The sequence below is a fragment of the Maniola hyperantus genome, chromosome 7 (assembly GCF_902806685.2).
Source record: "Maniola hyperantus chromosome 7, iAphHyp1.2, whole genome shotgun sequence".
In the NCBI taxonomy this organism is placed as follows: Eukaryota; Metazoa; Arthropoda; class Insecta; order Lepidoptera; family Nymphalidae; genus Maniola; species Maniola hyperantus.
Genome location: NC_048542.1, coordinates 5,537,163 through 5,557,408, shown reverse-complemented (window position 1 = coordinate 5,557,408; position 20,246 = coordinate 5,537,163). Strand labels below are relative to the sequence as shown.

At 36.9% G+C, this 20,246-nt stretch overlaps 1 protein-coding gene across 7 annotated transcripts; it reads right to left on the bottom strand.

The window, feature by feature from the left end:
- Positions 1-73: 73 nt before the first annotated feature.
- Positions 74-18,381, bottom strand: LOC117984043 (clavesin-2-like). Of its 7 annotated transcripts, XM_069499904.1 has the most exons (7): positions 16,945-17,052; positions 16,714-16,820; positions 3,712-3,972; positions 2,976-3,197; positions 2,200-2,544; positions 1,380-1,496; positions 839-979 (listed from the first exon to the last, which is right to left on the bottom strand). In XM_069499904.1, exons 3-6 carry the CDS (start codon positions 3,962-3,964, stop codon positions 1,399-1,401), a joined length of 918 nt encoding a protein of 305 aa, XP_069356005.1. In that variant the 5' UTR covers positions 3,965-3,972; positions 16,714-16,820; positions 16,945-17,052; the 3' UTR covers positions 839-979; positions 1,380-1,398. The 7 variants fall into 7 exon arrangements, with proteins under 7 accessions (XP_034826585.1, XP_069356005.1, XP_069356003.1 ...); XM_034970694.2 differs by lacking the exons at positions 16,714-16,820; positions 16,945-17,052 and adding an exon at positions 18,154-18,380 and having other exon boundaries at positions 74-979; positions 2,351-2,544; XM_069499902.1 differs by lacking the exons at positions 16,714-16,820; positions 16,945-17,052 and adding an exon at positions 18,154-18,381.
- Between the last annotated feature and the right edge of the window lie 1,865 nt (positions 18,382-20,246).

Sequence of the window (20,246 nt, the reverse complement as noted above, 5' to 3'; positions counted from 1 at the left end):
ATCTTTTCCTTTTATACATTTAGAAGATAAAGTATATTTTTATTTATGCGAGTGCCAAAAATAAAACCAAAACTTCCCTTTCTCGTTCTTTTATTTTAAAAAAATAATCTTATTTAATTCTCAAGTACCTATTCCACAAAAAAGTAGTCTAACACTAAATATGTAGTTAGAAAAAGGCAGAACATGATGCGAAGTATAAAATTTAAGCAGCAGTCAGGTTGTCATGTCGTTATTATTTTCACCTATAGTAGACTTGCTAATAAAAATGCTCTAAGAGATCAATGTAATTAACTTTTACATTGATATTCATTCGTTTAACAATGGTAACGTGACTCCACCGACGGCTGCCACTTATATAACTAACTTCTATACAAAGTTAAAAAATAGAAAAGGCACTATTCACAAAATATATGTAAGTATAAGAATAACATTAGCTTTATTTATACTTACACAAATGTATCACCAATTATTTATTTCCAACATTACATAATCATGAGATCGAATAAATGAAAACATCGACAACATAATAATATTATATCTATGAGAACATACCTATTATATGATTACAATATTAAACATAATACAATGAAAATCAAATATTTTGACGTCAAATATTTAATATTTAGACGTTGAATAATTGTGTTGATTTAAAAATAAAGTTGGAAACAACATAGATATTTTATGAGCATTAAAATTACATGATCTTTTACTATTAAACTAAGTACAGCTAACTAATCTAGTCCAGTTCCAATTTTCTGAATGATCCAGCAGTTGAATGTATATCTTGAGTTAAATCATTTTTTTCTAGGGCATACAAATCTACGCACATATCGTCTAAAGACAACAAATCCTCTCTATGTTTTAAAAGTTTTCGTTTTAATTCTTCGATCATATCCCTCAAAGGAACTGTGCCACCATACTCTTTCGGCAAAATAGCAGGATCAACATACTTCATTAAGTCTTCAGAAGTGCGATGAAACTGAAAATAAATAAATTAAAAAGCTTCGTGAATAATAAACTTTCCCAAACTTAGAGCTATAAGTTATAACTAAATACATTAGTAAGTACAAATTATACGAAATTATTTTTGTATTCTTTATTACGAGTGAAGGTAGGTACCTAAACAATATTTTTTAAATGGTCGCAAATACGTGTCCAATATAGAAACCTGAAGTTAGCAATAAATGGGTTTTACCATTTATGGTATCTATTTCCGGATTGCGTGTTCTATTTTTAAAATGGCGGGCAGCGGGAATTTTAAATTATAAGCTATTTGCAAACTTTTACATTGCAAAAATTTATAAGACATATAAATTATTGTTTTCTTTTTTCTTTAATATTGATTTTTATGTGTACAAATTAATTTTAAAAAAAATTACCAAAACGCGATCCTTCAGTTTATCGCTGAGCAGTGAAACGGCGAACTCGAAGAATTTGACGCCATAGTGCGGTATGTTCACAAAGTGAGTGCGCTTGTGACGCATTGGAGTGGAATTCTGAGGAAAGATAATACTTAATGATCACTGTTAAAAATAAATGATTGAATACGTTACTATTAGAAATGTTATGACATAGCTGTTATGTCAAGCTATCGATTAATAATAATTATCGACTACAATCTGAATGTGAAAATCTGGAATATCCATATCTATAAAAGTTTATAAATATGGGAGTATAATTACCTAGCTAAGTAGACATTTCTATAAGTTTGTAACGCAAGTAGTATGCGTGTAGTGTGTACTGTGTAGCTAGCTAATAGCTGTCAGCGTGGCAAGTGTAGGTAACAGCTCCGCAATTGGTAAGTACTGCAGCATCTCCATGCCGGGCTCGCCGTAGGCGTGCGTGTAGCTGCAAGCGTGGGTCGTCTAACAATAGCTCCACGATCATCGTAGCTTACCTGTATACAGTTCAGCATAATGCGAACATCGGTCAGCGATCAGAGGCTGACGTGCGGTATCTGCATGCCCGCCTCGTCGTTGACGTGCGTGTAGCCGAGCAGCTGCGAGCGTAGCTCGTCCAACAATAGCTCCACGATCATCGTAGCTTACCTGTATACAGTTCAGCGTAATGCGAACATCGGTCAGCGACCAGAGGCTGACGTGCGGCATCTGCATGCCGGCCTCGTCGTTGACGTGCGTGTAGCCGAGCAGCTGCGAGCGTGGCTCGTCCAACAATAGCTCCACGATCATCGTAGCTTACCTGTATACAGTTCAGCATAATGCGAACATCGGTCAGCGACCAGAGGCTGACGTGCGGCATCTGCATGCCGGCCTCGTCGTTGACGTGCGTGTAGCCGAGCAGCTGCGAGCGTGGCTCGTCCAACAATAGCTCCACGATCATCGTAGCTTACCTGTATACAGTTCAGCATAATGCGAACATCGGTCAGCGACCAGAGGCTGACGTGCGGCATCTGCATGCCGGCCTCGTCGTTGACGTGCGTGTAGCCGAGCAGCTGCGAGCGTGGCTCGTCCAACAATAGCTCCACGATCATCGAGTGCACGCGCGCCATTATACTACTGTCGTATACGTGCGGGTCGAAACGACCTGAAAAACAATTTTTATAGCTTTATTTACAGCATTTTCTGTACCTAAAAAAATTTTGGTATCCCTACGTTTACACGCGGTAAACTAAACTATACACACTCTATGTAACTTTTATAATATTTGAAACAAACGAAGTCGCTGGAATATATAATAGCTGTGATAGCCTAGTGGTTAGGACGGCCGCCTTCTAATGCCTGAGAGTTCTCCATAATGTTCTCAAAGGTGTGTGTTTCTCACTATGTTTTCCGTCATTGTTAAAGCAAGTGATATTTAATTACTTAAAACGCACATAGCTTCGAAAAGATAGAGGTGCGTGCCCGAGATCGAACCTCCGACCTCCGATTAGGAGGCGGGCGTCTTAACCACTAGGCTACCACAGATATGTAGGAAAGGTACAGGAAGGTAGGAATATCGACTAGACTATACCTTACCCATGCATGATAAGACGACTCTCCGCCCTTCCGAGTCCCGTTTCGGCAGAGGAACCAAATACCCGGCGTCGATAACCGCTGCTATCTTCGGATCTAGGGGGTCAAGCTTCTGGAACCAGTGCGGGTACATCTGCCGAATGGTGAGGTAACGCTCCAACATGGAACAGGCTTGTGGGATGGAATACTTCTTTGTGCGTAGGAATCGGAGCAAGAAGGGCGCATCTGTAAAAAAAAACATTAACTGCATGCCATATTGAATTTTTTCAAAAACATTATAGCCATTGTAGCGTTACTTGGAATGATATAAGAATTCTAACGATACCCCATACATTTAAATCTGTTCAGCCATTTAATAGTAATGGGGAATTAATAAACATACATGAACCCTGAAAACAGGTACAGTAGCTGGCAGGAAATATTGTACATCCACCTTACGAGTGATGTGCGGGTGTGCGGGGCGTTTCCCACCCCATTCCCCGATTGCCATTTCGACCTGTCGCGTATGGCGTACTATAGGTACCTACTACCTATCTAACAACTATTTCAACAGCTAAATAAATTAATAAGTATATTATCTAGGTGGCAGGTGCCTACCCACACCTATTAATTTAAATCTGTTTAGAGGTCTCCTGGCAATTATTGCAACAAGCAAGCGGAAATTATAAAGTATAGGGTGTGTGGACAGGCCCTGCCCCTACTGCATAATTTGCAATTTCAAAATTTAGTATAAACATACCGGTTCTACATTTCTTGATTGCAGGATGTTTCTCAATAAAATGCCTCATTTGAGAAAGGGCCTGTTCTCTGAGTGCCGCCTCCTCTCGTATATCTATTCTGGCTCTTTCCCTTAATTCTGATGGAAGCTCTCCGGTTTCCCGTTCGTTGTTTTCCAAAATAGTAACTCTTTCGTCGTCGGTCAGTCTTGGAGCGTCTGGTTTAGGTTTGTGCTCTCTTCGACATTCTTCGGGCTGGAGGACGGATGTCGCCATATTTGTACCTGTAATGTAAAATAAACCTCAGTCAAGTGTAATCCGAAAAGTTACGATTTTAATGTGTCTAATTATTTTTCCGTCCGCGTGGTTTTTAAAGAGCCTATTAGAATTTCTTAAAATCTTTTCTTAGTCGGCCTTTTAGTACTCTATACAAGACAAGAGTTAGAGATATTCATGTTCAATATTATGCAAATCTCAAGTTTCCAGACCCAGCGGTTTGAGATGTAGAGGTACGACGAAAAGTCAGTCATTCAATTTATCCTTTTATTATAAGTAGGAAGTAAGTTAAGGTACCTAGGCACTTAGATAAAAAATATATTTCTAAAATGTAAAACTATCCTCCAACTGATGGGGGATCATTCACTATTATAAAATCTGGAGTCCAGACCTGGCCCAGACGTGGGCAGACTTGAATATATTAATCTAGCTGTCAGCTGATGATACCCGAGACAATTTAATTTATGGTAAGCTAAGTTATACAATTTTTTGTTGGCTCTATCTAATTCTATCAATATTATGCAAATAAAACAAGTTCAATCCGAACTAGTGACTAATTTTTTGTTTATTTCGACATAACACAATAAGTAGTTACACTATATTACACATATAAATTATATAGGTACACTATGTAATACATAGTGTACCTATATAATATAATTTTATAGGAAAATAGAAATAAAGTTTCCGTTGTGCGGTTATTTTAATTGGCAAGGTCTCTCATTTTTATACGGTCGAAAATTGATAGGGCGCACAAACACCGCCAACTTTTATCTCAGCAATTTTTTTAATGAAAAATAGGTGTATTTTTTTTAGAATTTATATGGCACATGAAGACAAAAGGTATGGTTCTAGACTCCAGATTCTAGAGTATAGAACTCTAGAAGATACTGCAAACACGTCATGTGAGCACGCCCTAAAATTGAAACGTCATTTATTTTTGTCCTTTACTACTAGATACATAGGTATGGACTAAGAGCCAGCGCGTGCCAGACCTTGGTTATTTTATAAAAGCTAAAAGTTTCTCTTCGTATTGTCCCCAACACCGGGAGCAACGTTTGTTTGGTATTTGGATGTTTGTTTAGATCATAGTGGCTTTGGAAGACAACAGGTAATAAAGGTGTAAAAAATCTTACGGCAAAACAAAGTATAAAGTCTAATTTTTATATTTACTTCGGAATAGCATAAGAAACTACGTCATACACTTATAAGTATCGCGGCAACCTTCTGCCAGACACCCTCAAAGTTTGTTGTGTGGGGACAATACACAGAGAAACACCATTTGTAAGATAACTAAGGTCTGGCACGCGCTGGCTCTCTCTCTAATAGTACTTAGGTGTTACATTATTCTGCATACTTACGGTAGTTTACACAAAATATTAGATGTTGTTTATAAGTAAGTAGGTAAGCCCGCTATAATACCTAACTAATATGTTACCTATGTTATACCCACTATGACATCCTTTGCGTAAGCCGTACATAAAGTCAGCCATGTTTCTCGTTGCATAAGAATGATGGGTGACTTGTGAAGTGGGTCAATAGATTATGGTCTGAGAGATTCAATGTTGAAACTCAAGCAGCCGGGTGATTCCAGTTTTCGAATCGGTCGCGCTGGCCGACTTTCGCAAAGTTGTGGTTCTGAGCTACCTACTTTATAAGACGTAGTCGACATTATACTTATTATAGTTTGTTGCTGCAGTAGTAGCACTCTGCAGTTCTACTACAAAACTGTAGTTCTACACAATACATGTTCAGTTTAATCATCCATCAGTACCCTTATAGTGTTTGTTTGATGATTTGTTGGTTTGTTGGTTTGTCCTTCAATCAGGTCGCAACGGTGCAACGGATTGACGTTATTTTTTGCATGGGTATAGATAAAGACCTGGAGAGTGACATAGGCTACTTTTTATCCCGGAAAATCAAAGAGTTCCCACGGGATTTTTAAAAACCTAATTTCACGCGGACGAAGTCGCATGCATCAGCTAGTCAAAAATATTTTTATTCAATTAAACGTTTACAAGTACTTTTGAATCGTCGAATGCCTGGTTCGGAATGCCTTTCCTACCGAGAAGGACCAGCAAGAAACGCGGCGGTTGCTCTTTTAAAATATTTGATATACAAAATAATATCATGCCATGTATAAAAGTAATTGAAGTCCCACGCATTGCTGGATTTCAGGTCATCATAGCATAATATTAGTAAGTAATGTACCTATTATTAATGTGAAAGTGTGTTTGGTTGTCCGTCTGTTACCTTTCATGGCACTTCCCTTTAACCAATTTTGACGGTACAGAGATAGCTTGCATCCCGGAACGGATACTTTTTATCCTGCAAAGTTAAAGAGTTTCCACGGGATTTAAAGAACAGCCCAAATCAGCTAGTGAAAACAATAACGAGTGGTCAAGTTTTTGTCCTTAATCGGTATATACTTAGGGCGTCGAATCTTAATTGATCCAGAGCGCCAAATCTTAAATACACCCCTGTCTATGCCTAGTGGGCAGTGGCATTAGGCAGGAAGGATAGCCGTATATGGACATCTGTATGAGATGGCACTTGGGGAAGAAACGCCCCGCACAGCCCCTGCGCTAACCCGGTGCGGGTGTGCGGGCGTCTCCCCACCTCATGCCCCAATTGCCATCTCGACCTTTCGCGAACTCTAAGACCTAGAACTTATTCATGAAAACAAATACCTAGTCTAGGTAGTCTAGGTAGGTCTAGTAAGTTTAGCTAATTCGTTAGTACCTAACTACCTACCTAGTACCTACCTAAATTACAAAGTCTTTTTACAGTTAACTTTATTATTTTGAAGTAGGTAGTTAGTAGCTTATTAGATAAGCTGATCATTTTACTTGTGACCTTGGACGAACCACGACAAAAATGTGTCAACAGGTTTAGCTAATTCGATACGTTCGAGAATTCGATACCTATCTATATACTTATTCACCTAAGTATAATAATAGGTTTGCGATTTGTATTCACAGAGAACAGGATTTAAAAGACATTTTAAGGGATCACACAGATTTACCTAAACCCAAGTGGTATCAAGGCTGGATCCAGGCGGCGCAAGACCGTGGCGTGTGGAAGTCCCTACAAGAGACCTATGTCCAGCAGTGGACGTCTATTGGTTGATGATGATGATGATGATGATGAAGGAATGGTATCAAAACCGGGGTTAGTGGAACTTGGTACAAGAGAGCTACCTACGTCCAGCACTAGAAACTCCATTGGCTGACCTATATCATCACCATCATCACCAACCTATCACCGGATCACTACTGATCAAAGGTTTCCCCAATGAGAAGGATTTGGCCATAATCCACCATTCTGGCGGTTCACCAAGTGCGGATTTGCAGACTTTACAGTTTACACACATTTGAACACGATACCTATTTTCCTTCACCGTTACAAGTGATATTGAATTGCTACATAACTCCGAAAAGTTCGAGGTACGAACCAAGGACCCCCGACATCTAATACACAACCTATACCTACTACCACTGGGGAATAATGTGCATAGTATCTCATTTCTCATTACAACATAGGTATACTATTATAATATATGCATGTCTCGTGACAGCGCACCCCATATCTGATAGTTCTTAACTTTAAAGCACATATTTAGATACGGCATATCAAATCGTAGCCTGCTTTAAAAATATTTTATAACTGCAAAATCACTTAACTACAAGCAATTTTTTATTTTTATTTTCATTATTAAACGAGAGTCTAGACATTTGTATCAACTTCTTACTTATAACTTATTCGAACAATCATTTCACTGGCTGTGAATTGTGATGTAGCGTAGTTTGTACCCGTATCGAAATTAGGTAAGCACCGCAATTGTTCATGGATCGCGAAATGAAAGCGAAATGCTCATTTTATATTGCCATTGTCAAAATCACTTTTACTGTGACGTGAAAGGCGAGTGAAAGTGTACAACGTGTGAGCTGGCTCGAAGGTCAAAAGTTATGGATGAAATCCACTCGCACAAATCACACTTGAAACGGAATGATCCTAAAGAGCTTCCGAGACGGGCAAGCAACTTGACGTGAAGCACGTAGATTTTTGCTTGAAGCAAGCATTTTGACCGTTTACAAAGTTGGCTTGATGCTTGAGTCAAGTATTTACATGCATGACACGTGATTGATGGGGATTCCAACATCAATGGATGCAATGTTATATTTTTGCTTGACGCGAACGTTCGGACAGTGTTCGAGATACCTATGAGAAAAGTACCGTGCGCTTGATCTAGCCGCTTGACGGGCGTATCAAGAAGCTTAATCAAGCCGAACAAATCTACGTGCTAGATTGACAAGCAACTCCAAGTCCCAACTCCTCAGCCCTGATGATGTAGGGTACAGCACTCCTAAACTATAGTGAATCAGGAACTGCGGATGATGCAAAATTATTTTTAGTGCCAAGAATTGAACTTCGGATCCCAACTCCTCAATCCTAATGCTGCAAGGTACTGAACTCCTAAGCCGTGGGGATTCGGGAATTTCTGATCGTGAATTGATATTTTAGGTATCAAGCAACGGCTTCATGATTACACTCCAAGTCCGAACTCCTCAAACCTGATGGTGCATGGTACAGCACTTCTGAACCATAGAGATTCACGAACTGTTCCTGGTGAAATAACATTGTAAATGCCAAGCATAGACTTTGTTGTTGAATTCCAAGTCCCAACTCTTCAATCCTGATGCTGGAAGGTACTGAACTCCTAAGCCGTGTGGATTTGGAAAGTTTTGCTGGTGAATTAATATTTTAGGTACCAAGCAAAGAGTACTTACCTACACTAAAAAGCTTAAAATAATAAAAATATTAAAAAAACCGACTTCCAAAACCACTACAAAGCAAAAAAAACTTCTGTTTCTACACGTGTAACTATGTATGTATGAAGTCGGGCGAGCATAACAGAAACTAGAAATCTAAGCGTAAAGCTCGCCCGACTTTAACATATACATACACTTTTAGAAACAAAATTTATGTATTACTTTGTAGTGGTTTTGGAAGTCGGTTTTTTTATATTTTTTTATAATAACCTCCATTTATGCAACCGTTTCATAATTATTAATGTAGGTACCAATCAATAAGTAATATACTGAAAATTTCTCTTATTGTGACTTTTCAGTATGTAGGTATGCGTACATTGCTGTAACCTTTTCTTTAAATCTAAAGATTGGCTACTGAAAAATTCGTGAAACCTGTGTATTATAGTGATGTAATAAAATTAAGTCAGCAAATAAATAAATTGGACTTACGAAATTACATTTCGGCTTCAAAATTCGGTATCCCTCGCGCACGTCACGTAATAAACCTATGCCGAGTGGGACTGCGCGGTCGATGCACCGGCCCACCGTTAGCTTCCGAAATATAGGGCCCAGTGGATAGCCTGCATTACATACTTACTATGTAAGTACTTCAAAAGTATATGAGTTCTATAAAAAAAACTCACACGAAACGAAGCGGGTATCCTACATGGCTCTGCCTCGAACCCTCGAATATACTAGTAATAGCGCGCGGCGTAGTAAGTATTTACTACGCGACTTAGCTTGTAGCGCAGATACATACCTAATACATAGCGCAACAATCAACATACTGGTAAAGTAATTAAGTAGGTATATAGAAAGATCTTATTGCACACAAAGGTTCACAAAATACGAACAAGTACCTAATATAAAAGTTTTTAAAAACCTAACTGCGGTTTGCAGCATATCTGAACTCTGGTGTCTTATTTAGTGAAAATTATAACCAGTGTTACAAGGGATGATTATGAAAGGATTCTTGATACCACATCTTCTTTATTCCAGGAGACAGTAGTGTAAAAGGCAGATAGGGAGGCGTGAGGGGTGCAACGGATCGACATGATATTTTTTGCATCGATTAAAGACTGGAAGAGTGACACAAGCTAAATTTATCCCGGAAAATCAAAGAGTTCCCACGGGCTTTTAAAAATCTACATCCACGCAAACGAAGTCGCGGGCATCAGCTAGTGCAAAATAAAATTGTACCAATTATAAGGGGTAAACTACCCCTTATAATTGGTACAATTTTATAGACATGGTTAGAATCCGCGCGGATGCGTACCGCGCTAACCGCGTGAAACATTTGGTTGATCTATTCTTGTGAACATCATGTCCTACAACTGCAAAGACGCTGAATAATTTTTCAACATTTTATTATTATTTTTATATTTATTATATTTTTTTTTTATATTCAAACCATTACAAAAGATGCATATATGCCATTACATATTATCATCTTTTAATGGTTGTTGTTTTGTAAATTTAAATTAGCCAATAGATATAAACCAATAGACCAATTTAATACATCCGTAGCTCATACATCATACGAAGTTCATCTTTATGTGTAATCAAGTATAATACCGTTAGGTAATACATAAAAGCAACTGAAAACAAAGGTAGGTAATGGAAAAAATTGGAGTTCGACTGAGGTCGTTGCCCAGACCGTTACTCCCGAATCGCGACCATCCCGTGGGACAGCTTGTTTAGGAATCCGCTGGAAAATATGAAATCTCTAAACTTATCGCTAGTGAAAATAGCTCCAAGATGACTAGTTTGATGACAAAGAGTAGTGTATAATCGTCTAAACTGGTATTTAGAGCGAGGCTCCATGACTTGTAACCTTAATGTGATTCGTGCAAATTCCATACAATCGCTAAAATAGCCACCGACAGAAGAAAATGGAAACGGCTGATCCACTTGAGGCTGGGGTCTCACCAGGACCACGATCTTCAATAATGAAGGGTCAACCGAAGAGAGAGAGATAACTTAATTATTGAAATAAATTATACTCTTTTTGTACAGAACCTATAGTCCGATAAAAAGTTTCACTTCAAACCTGTACAGATTTTCTTCCGCATGCACAACAGTGCACTGTGCACATGATGGCGTTGACACGCATTTAAACTAGCTTCATATCTGATGCATTTTTAATACTTTACGGGTAAACTTGTCCACCTTTTTATTTTAAATTGCTTTTTCTTGCCTTAATATCATTATATTATTATTAGTACTTATTATTATTGCATTAATATATTAAAATAACTATGAAGAGTCGTGACTAAACTTACGCACAAGAGACCAATTTTTAAGTTAGGCAAAACTGAGTAATATTATATTTGAGCCAAATTTAATGTTGTTACCAGTGTAATATTATATAATATGTATATGTACAATTATTATAATACATATATAAGAGCGTACCTACATACGCCGCTTTTTAACAAAGACGAAGATTACACTCATAATAATAATCAGTTAATCACCCATAACATAAATAGGTATGACGTGACATCAACACTAAATAAAGATAATTGCAAATAATTAAATTAGCCCATTTAAAATATCCTCACAACATCCTGTAAACCATTAAACAAATTTAATGTTGTTACCAGTGTAATATTATATAATATGTATATGTACAATTATTATAATACATATATAAGAGCGTACCTACATACGCCGCTTTTTAACAAAGACGAAGATTACACTCATAATAATAATCAGTTAATCACCCATAACATAAATAGGTATGACGTGACATCAACACTAAATAAAGATAATTGCAAATAATTAAATTAGCCCATTTAAAATATCCTCACAACATCCTGTAAACCATTAAACATCCATATATGTCCCAATTATAATGAATACAATATATACTTACGTACCAGGAAAACAGCAATGTAAAGAAGATTTATTGGCAAGGTAAGGCAAGGATGGTCGTATATTTTAATAGGCTCTGCAATTTTTGCTTATCGAACTTTATATATACCTACTTAGTAAGTGTTGACTTCAATTTACCTACACGATCTTTAACGATCAAAAAAGGATAAGGATTGTTCTTTTAAGTTAACTGCAATTTGGACATGCTTATTAAGTATTTTTTGTAGGCTGACATAAACTAGTAATACGAATTACTTTAAAACACTTCTTGTTTTCCTACTTGAGGAAGTTAGAAGACTTTAATCAATATATATGTATAATAAAAGAAAGTGTACAATGTGCGTGCCGCTAAAACTCCGAAATGAGTCCCGGTACGATCAAGGTACCTACCTAGTTATATGGTGTGATAGCTCTCTATCTCTCGTCCATGAAGAAGGTTCCCGTGTTTGGCTAAAGGGTGTGCTTTTGAAGATATTAGGTTGGAAGCCTATAGAAATTGCTAGAATAGTCAAGAACATTCGAGAGTTTTCGAGAGAATTCCCCAGAATATCCCAGATCATTGTAGAACATTCCAGAACATTCTCGAATGTGTGTCGAATATTCTGGATTCTGGAATCTGGAACATTGTGGACCATTCGAAGACTTTTATCTATGGGTAAAGCTACCTGGTGATAGGGGTATATAAAGTAAGATCTGTCGTGAGTTCGAACGTTCTAGAACATTCTGGAATGTTGTGGAACGTTCGGGAATAGTTTGTAATGTTCAGGAATACATTTACTACGCGGGCGAAGCCGCGGGGCAAACGCTAATATGATTATAAAATAAAGTCGGTAGCTATGTGGGTAATTGGAACAAGCTCACCTATGGTAAATCAATTTTCTGTCCAGTATGAATCTCGATAAATATGCGATAAACACAGTAGGTAAGTAGCAACGATTGCCGCAGCTGCATATCACAATACTGTTTAATTCAGATGTTTTAGCAGAAAACCGATACATTTCGCCATATTAAAATGTTTCAAATCGTTTTGTAATTTTTCTTATTCAAATAAGCGTGAAAGTTCAAGGTAAGGCAATTAAAATACTATACACAACTCTTAGGAAACAGTCGACGCAATCACAATTTCAACGGTCATCGGTCACGATATTTTCTACGAAGATGCGTAGATAAGTAATTATTTAAAAAAAACCAGCCAAGTGCAAGTCAGGCTCGCACAACGAGGGTTCCGTACAACACTCGTATTTTTTCGACATTTTGTACGATAATTCAAAAACTATGATGCATAAAAATAAATAAAAATCTGTTTTAGAATGTACAAGTGAAGACCTTACATATGATACCCCACTTCGTATAGTTATCTTATTTCGAAAATTAAAAATACTAATTATTAATTTATGACCACAATTTAATTTTTTTTGTGTAATATAACCACAAATTCACGGTTTTCAGATTTTTCCCCTAATGCCAGCTATAAGAACTACCTACCTGCCAAATTTCATGATTCTAGGTCAACGGGAAGTACCCTGTAGTTTTCTTGACAGACAGACAGACAGACAGACAACAAAGTGATCCTATAAGGGTTCCGTTTTTCCTTTTGAGGTACGGAACCCTAAAAACATAAGTTTTTATGTTCAATGGATTGAGATATTCAGTACCTATCGTAATTGGTAACCCAAATAATCTGATCCAGAATCTAGATTTGAAACCTGAAACTGGGCTGTTACTACCACTGATGTGACATACAAAGTCAATATTGAACTTTGTAGATTATAAGCTCACAAAGATGTTTACAAATAAGGCACCTGACCTACTTAGATTCATCTCAAGAAGTCATGGGAATCTGCTATCTACAGAAACCCATTATATTGCAATATGAGTTTAATTTTAATCGTCATAAAGGTGTTTCAAGTTTGAGCACAGCATAATGCAGGGAAAGTCCGGACTAGCGAAGCAGAATGGGGACGTACCGTGACTCATGCCGTTATAACGTGTAATGCACTTACACTCCGGTATAGGAGTGGACTGAAAACCGTAAGGTCGACGGTTCAAACCCCGCCCGTTGCACTATTGTCGTACCTACTCCTAGCACAAGCCTGAGGCTTATTGGAGAGGAAAGGGGAATATTAGTCATTTAACATGGCTAATATTCTTTAAAAAAAAAAACTATGAACGAGAGATCTTTGATGAAAAAAATTGGCAGTCAAGTGTCGTTTTCCTGGCTGTAGTGAGATGAAAAGTTGTGTGTTTCGCGCGGCTGCAAATTAATTTGCGCTCAAGCCTTTGAACTCCTAGCTACGCTCAGGATTTTATTTTTGAACCCCTTGCTTCGCTCTTGGTTCAACCTTAGAATCCTTCGCTGACTCTGAATTCAATACAAACTCTCGCGACAAAATAACAACTTTACAGCCTTGCATAACAAATAACTAAGTATTACAAGACGTGGCAGCCCGGCAGGCGGCAGCACATTTGAAAGATGCGCTTGCTGCATAAAAACTGCTATTTCTTAACAGTGATTTAGAGATTTGAAATTCTGCTTATAACGAATGTAAATCAGTAATAATAAAACGCGAACAATTATTATCTAGCAGAAAGCGAGTCTGTGGTTATCGTGCCATTCTATTTTGTGCATAAGAATGCAAAAGTACCCAATTAGTGTTAACATGTGTACCTATAAAATTTCACGGCTGCAGTTCACATGACAGCCTGCGTTACGTTCTAGTTCACACGCGCCGTTTATTATAATTTGTCTATGCGCGCTTCGCAGATTTTTGGGGTGGATTAGTATGTGTTGGTAGGTACAATTTGCAGTTATCTCGAGCGAGTGTGGCGGGGCGTGATAGCGTTTTCAAAAGATGCAATACGGTATTTGACAATTTAGTAAAGCAACTAAACTATTGTACTTAATATAATGTAATTGTTTAAATCGGCCTTTTGTCTACTTCGAGGTTGAATAACACTAACAATTAGCGAGAAGCAAGTTGAGCTAAAAACTCGAAACTAGAAACAAGCGAGAAGCGAGTGTATATTATTTGGGATAGTTTTGTCGCTGGGGCTATGAACCAGACTGTGGGTGTGCGACGGGAAAATAACTGCCTGCCATACATTAATTGTACTAATACCTGCGCAAACTTTGCGAGTGTTTCGACCGCCAAGAGAGCGTCGCTGAGCGAGTTTTTCTTTGATAGAACTTGTCGCTGTTACAAACTAGAGACAAGAGAGCTCTCGCCGTGTGTACACTGTGTGTACAGTCAACGATCAACTATATTTTTGTCTTTTACTGATACGGAATCATACATGGATTGTACGTTCTTTGAGCGAGAAAATAGCTTCTTTCAAGTAGATGATAATCCGCACTTGGCCAGCAGCGTGGTGGACTATGACTATAATGACTAAACCTTTATCATACTTAAAGGAGACCCGTGCTCTGTAGTGAGCCGGCGATGGGTTGATCATGATGAAGTAGACAATACCTCTGGTATTGGCTAGGTGTAAATAAAGTCAAACCTTGAAGAAAATCTGTGTTGTCATAAGTCATAACTAATCAACACCATAACACTAAACGCGCCTTGTGTAATCGAAAACCAATAGAGCTATAAAATATAAATTATGCGTGCCAATATGATCTTTATAACACATGTAATAGGTGATATAATGGCATCATTGTATCAACCATCCATACATCATAATCACCGACTGTTCTACAGTAGTGCAAAAGCCTTGCCAGCGGTAAAATTATTCATGGCAATTTAAATTTTATGCAGTAAGCAGCACGTGCTTTTATAGCTTGTATTGATTAGTATAATCGAAGGTTATGGTTGAGTGATATGGAAATCCAGTATTTGTCTCGACGCCTTAATTGGGAGACAAGGAGACAAATAGATAATTCGTTTTCGCAACTAAACTTAGCTCATTAACTAGGTACCTATGTAAACATTTTTCTATATTAACATTAATAACTCATTAAATAATAATTTAAATACGGTTTGCAAAGTATAAAACAAAAGAAATCAAGACTAAAATATATTGATAGGCAGAAATCGAAGAATCATTATTTTTATGTGTGTGTGTGTAATCAAAGCTCTATGTCTGTGCATAAGGAGATGGAAGCGAATTCCTAAAATATTACGTAGCATATTGACTTCTATCTTCACTACTTACATAAAACACAAATTAGGTACCTATACTTGCCTACTTAAATGAAAAATTCGCGGGAATGAGCGGGAATTCCGGCGACTTCGCTGGAATTTTCTTTCTCGGTAGAAATTATAGTGCTGTACCTTGTGGAGATAGAAATCAATATGCTATGTGCAATGTAGGTGTCTTAGAAATTTGCTTCCAAATCCATTCGCTTTCAGTGTAAATTAAGCCTAGGATTGTAAATTTCAAGTGGTTTGTGGTTTCAATCAAAGCGCAGGTGACGTTCTATTTTCGGTGCCTACTTTCAGTTTGCAAGTAGGAAAATGCTTTTATGAAAGAAAGCAGTACCTACCACAGTTTACGACGGCTAGGGAATTTATAACAAAACGTCGAGGCTTCGACGTCACAATGCACAATTAGCACATGACGCAGGTAGCCCAAATGTAACACAATTTTTCTTACTTAGAAATTCTTTGCCTAATATTTAATCGCATTTGTCGTCGATTCAGAATCAAACTGAGATGAGTTCTCTCACTCTAGTTCACTCTGGCGGTACTTAGACAGGTACCTACCACAGATAAGGGAAATCCTCATCTGTGGTATCTACATTATACCTGCCGTATGACATGAAAGTTATAAATGACACGTGTGGCAGTGGCACCAATATTTTACGAGCTATAAATACCTATATTTAATATAATTTGCGGAAATCATTTATTATGGTAGTTGATATTATAAAAAAGAGTAAAGACCTTCAAAGCCTTTAATATAGTAGGTATCCTGTCCGGCCACTTTTTAAAGTTTCGCTCAAGTAGGTAGGAACTAGGTAGGTATGCTTAACTACCTGCGTAAAACCTTGATATAAGATAGGCATCTTAAACTTAAAGGGAAAATTACTTTCAAAAACATGAACCGTAAACGTACCGTCTTCACAACCTCTGAGTTTAAGTATGTAGATATAATAATAGGTAGATTAATACACCTTAATATTATAGAGCAAGAACCCACTGCCGCCAAACTTTCCTCATTTTCTGAAAAACAAAATGTGTGGGTAATAATAGAAGTGCTAGTTTAATATCGCCTAGCTTGTGCCGTGGGCCAATTTATATGTTTCTATTAGCTACTGAAAAGTACCTATTTAAAAAAATTACTCACTTTTCTTAAAGTCTGACTGCTGATTTTCATATATGATTTACAGAATATTGTTAATAATTAATATTCAATACTTCCAAACACTTCCTGTTGGCGGTAATTTCCGCCAGTCGCTTTAAAGCTTGAAAGTCAAAAACAATGACTTAGTTTATCTTTCTTATATATTTTTTTGTTGACTTAGTTTATCTTTCTTATATTCCGAGTCGTAAGTCGTCGTTTTGATAAGTACTCAGAAAATATAAGCCGGTAGCTAGGTAGGGACTTAGCTTGGGTTAGTTAGCGTTGTCTAGTCTCATAGGAGACGATGTTGTCATGACTCCTTATTATTGAGGGACGAGGGTAGGTATAGTTGAGGGTAGTTGGTGTTGTCTCTCGTAGTATGCGAGCATATTGTTAGTACGCCCACGAAGGCTCGGTTAATCTAATACGTTGTAATCCTGACTTATCCGTCTTAATCATCAATCATCATCATCACCTTCATGAAGGCAGCGGGCAGGTTTTAAATCCCGACATATACATAAAAATCAGCACTTCGACATACAAGAATCGATACAACTAAGTACTTAGAAAGCTATTTTCTTTTGTCTGAACATTTTCCATAGGAGTTTGACCATCAGTTGGCCGTCGTAGCATGGAAATCATTTCAACGTATTAAAGAAATAAAATCGTAATACTTAGTACTATGTATTTAAATTTTAAAGCGGTAGCATTTGGTTCTCTAAGGCTGCAAATTCTAAAAAAGATTTTTATTTATTTTTATGCATCATAGTTTTGGAGTTATCGTGCAAAATGTCGAAAAAATACGACTGTACGGAACTCTCGTTGCGCGAGCCTGACCCGCACTTGGCCGGTTTTTTTCCTTTTGAGGTACCTAGTTACGCAACCCTAAAAATCAAAAATTAAAGTGTCTGTTTGTTCGTTATGTACAATTAAAATATGTATAGAATCTTAATATTGAACCTTCCTCGAGTTTTATAAACGATAAGATAAGTAGCTTTTCTTGTAAAAATATTTAACTATAGGAAAGAGGGAAGCTGATCACGGTAGGTCAGCGGTGTAAGGACGGACTGAAATCAAATTGGTAATAGGTTCCTACTCCTAGATAGCTTAAACTGTCACTCCCATGGTTGGATTTTTGACTTACCAATTCTGAGGATATTAGACACGGTATAAGTAAACCATTTATAGGTACCTATTTAAAAAAGTACTTACCAAAAAAATTTGGGGTTCACCAAAAATCCGAATCGGCAAAGTCGTTAAATCCAAACGATGCTAGCACTTCTTCTAAAATTCACTATTTTATTCTACTGTATAATTTATTAATTTGAGTATAATAATGTGTATATTAATATTATTTATGTTTACAAATAAAATTACGATGGTAATAGTACCCACCGCAGCGAGTGTCGGTTTAACACTGGCGTGCCATAGAAATAGTAGGTCGCTCACACGACAATCTCATTATAGCCACTTTGGACTTTCTAAGGCCTGAAAAAATCTCTGAACACTCGTATTAAGCATCTGTGTAGTGGGTAAAAAAAAACCAACTTTGTATTTTCAAAAAATGAAGCTATTCCCTGGGCGCCTTTTGGATCTTCCACTTTCCGACCGGTTCTTGCGCATAGACATCATCTCTCCGCCTCCGTTTTTCTAACTTTCTTTGACCTCAATAATGAACGATCGGACGATTGGTACATTTTTTCGTAAGCGTTTTGTAGTGTAATGTTTTGGATATGGCGTTTTCATTTTCTAATCGGTGCCGAAATTATAATTTGACGCAGAAAAGTGAAATTTAATGTATGGGGCCTCTAGTGGCTCATGTAAATAGCTATGACTAAGTAGTTTTGAGCTAAAAGATCATAGCTATTTAGTACTCAGTTTAGGCATATGTGTAGATGTCCTTACTCTGGTTCTAGGCTAGGTGAGAGTATAAAGTATATACTAACTACCTATCTTAGCTTTTAACAGGTTTTAAAGCTCTTAGTTTTTTAACTAGGTAGTTTTAATAACTTCCGGATTCTCAGTCAAACAAGAGCGAATTTATTGAAGTAAAAACTTCTCTAGGCGCGTCGCGTCACCGACATGCTAATTTTTATAGAATAGAATAGGTTTAGTGTCTTATTTTTATTCAAATGAACTTTTACAAGTAACTACTTTTGAATCGTCAAAAAAAAATTTCTACCGAGAACCAGCAAGAAACTCGGCGGTTGCTCTTTTCAATAATATGCCTGTATGTATAAATATACGACGTATGATATGCGCGTTCAATAAATAATAATAGGTATACCTATCTAGTTAATAAAAGTTTAAGGTACCTACCAATCTATAATTTATAAAACAAATATTATGCTATTTGAAATCCAAAAAGTCACTGTTATTTCATAGTTTTAAGTTCTCGCTTCTGTCAGCAGTTTCAAATGACTGCAATTTTTATTCTATTTTAGTGAGTAAGTATACCTATCTATCTACCTAGGTAGTAGGAACCTACATCCTGCTGAAACGGCTGAACAAACTTAGATGAGTTTTGAAAAAAAATAGGTCATGTGCTGGAATAACACATACAGGCTTATTTGTTCCGTCTACTTACTAATAGTGTTTTGATATAATGAGGTAGGTAGGTACCACTTACAATGAGATAGTTACCTACTTACTAATTTTACCTAATTAGTAGGTACCTAATTATATTCTTATAAAGTCATTAGGGAGATCTCGCTTCTTCGACCTTGTAACCAATATAAGCTTAGTTCATGGCATTTGTCAGTAATAATAATTGCTTTATTATTAGCATCCACTAGTCAAATACGACTATTTTGTTTTTAAGTACAAACCCTACAGGCTAGGCTAGTATTGATTTAAGTAGGTACCATACCTACAGATTTAATGCTAAGAACACAATATTATAGTACGGTACTTAATAGGTTCCTTAATTGCTTGCTTTTTGCTAAATGGATTCTACAAAATGCTGATTGTTATAGGTAACTATAACTAACTAGGCTAAAAAAGATTTTCATAATATAAAATTACAGCATATTTTCATAGATGTAATAACTAATTAGCTAGTTATTCTTTATTCGTACCTATGAGACTGAAATATAATTTATTTGGAAATGGAAGAAAATTATGTCGAAACATCTTCTTCGTCATAAAACTCAAGATTATGAATTAAATGATATTATAAACTTTGAATAACGTTGTTCATTATAAAAATAAAAATCATGTGCATCAGGGTCTTTTGAAAATATTTCAGGGTAATTTAGGGCGAATTTTTACACAAACTAGGGTAAAACCAAAATCGTAAGTAGAAA

Bases quoted from the DNA above. Each gene is read 5' to 3' on its own strand.
- LOC117984043 (XM_034970694.2), bottom strand. From the start codon at position 3,964: ATGGCGACATCCGTCCTCCAGCCCGAAGAATGTCGAAGAGAGCACAAA. The intron at 3,198-3,711 runs GTATGTTTATAC...TTTTTTTTACAG, and splicing joins AATCAAGAAATGTAGAACCG to ATGCGCCCTTCTTGCTCCGA. The intron at 980-1,379 runs GTAATTTTTTTT...ATTTATTTTCAG, and splicing joins AACTGAAGGATCGCGTTTTG to TTTCATCGCACTTCTGAAGA.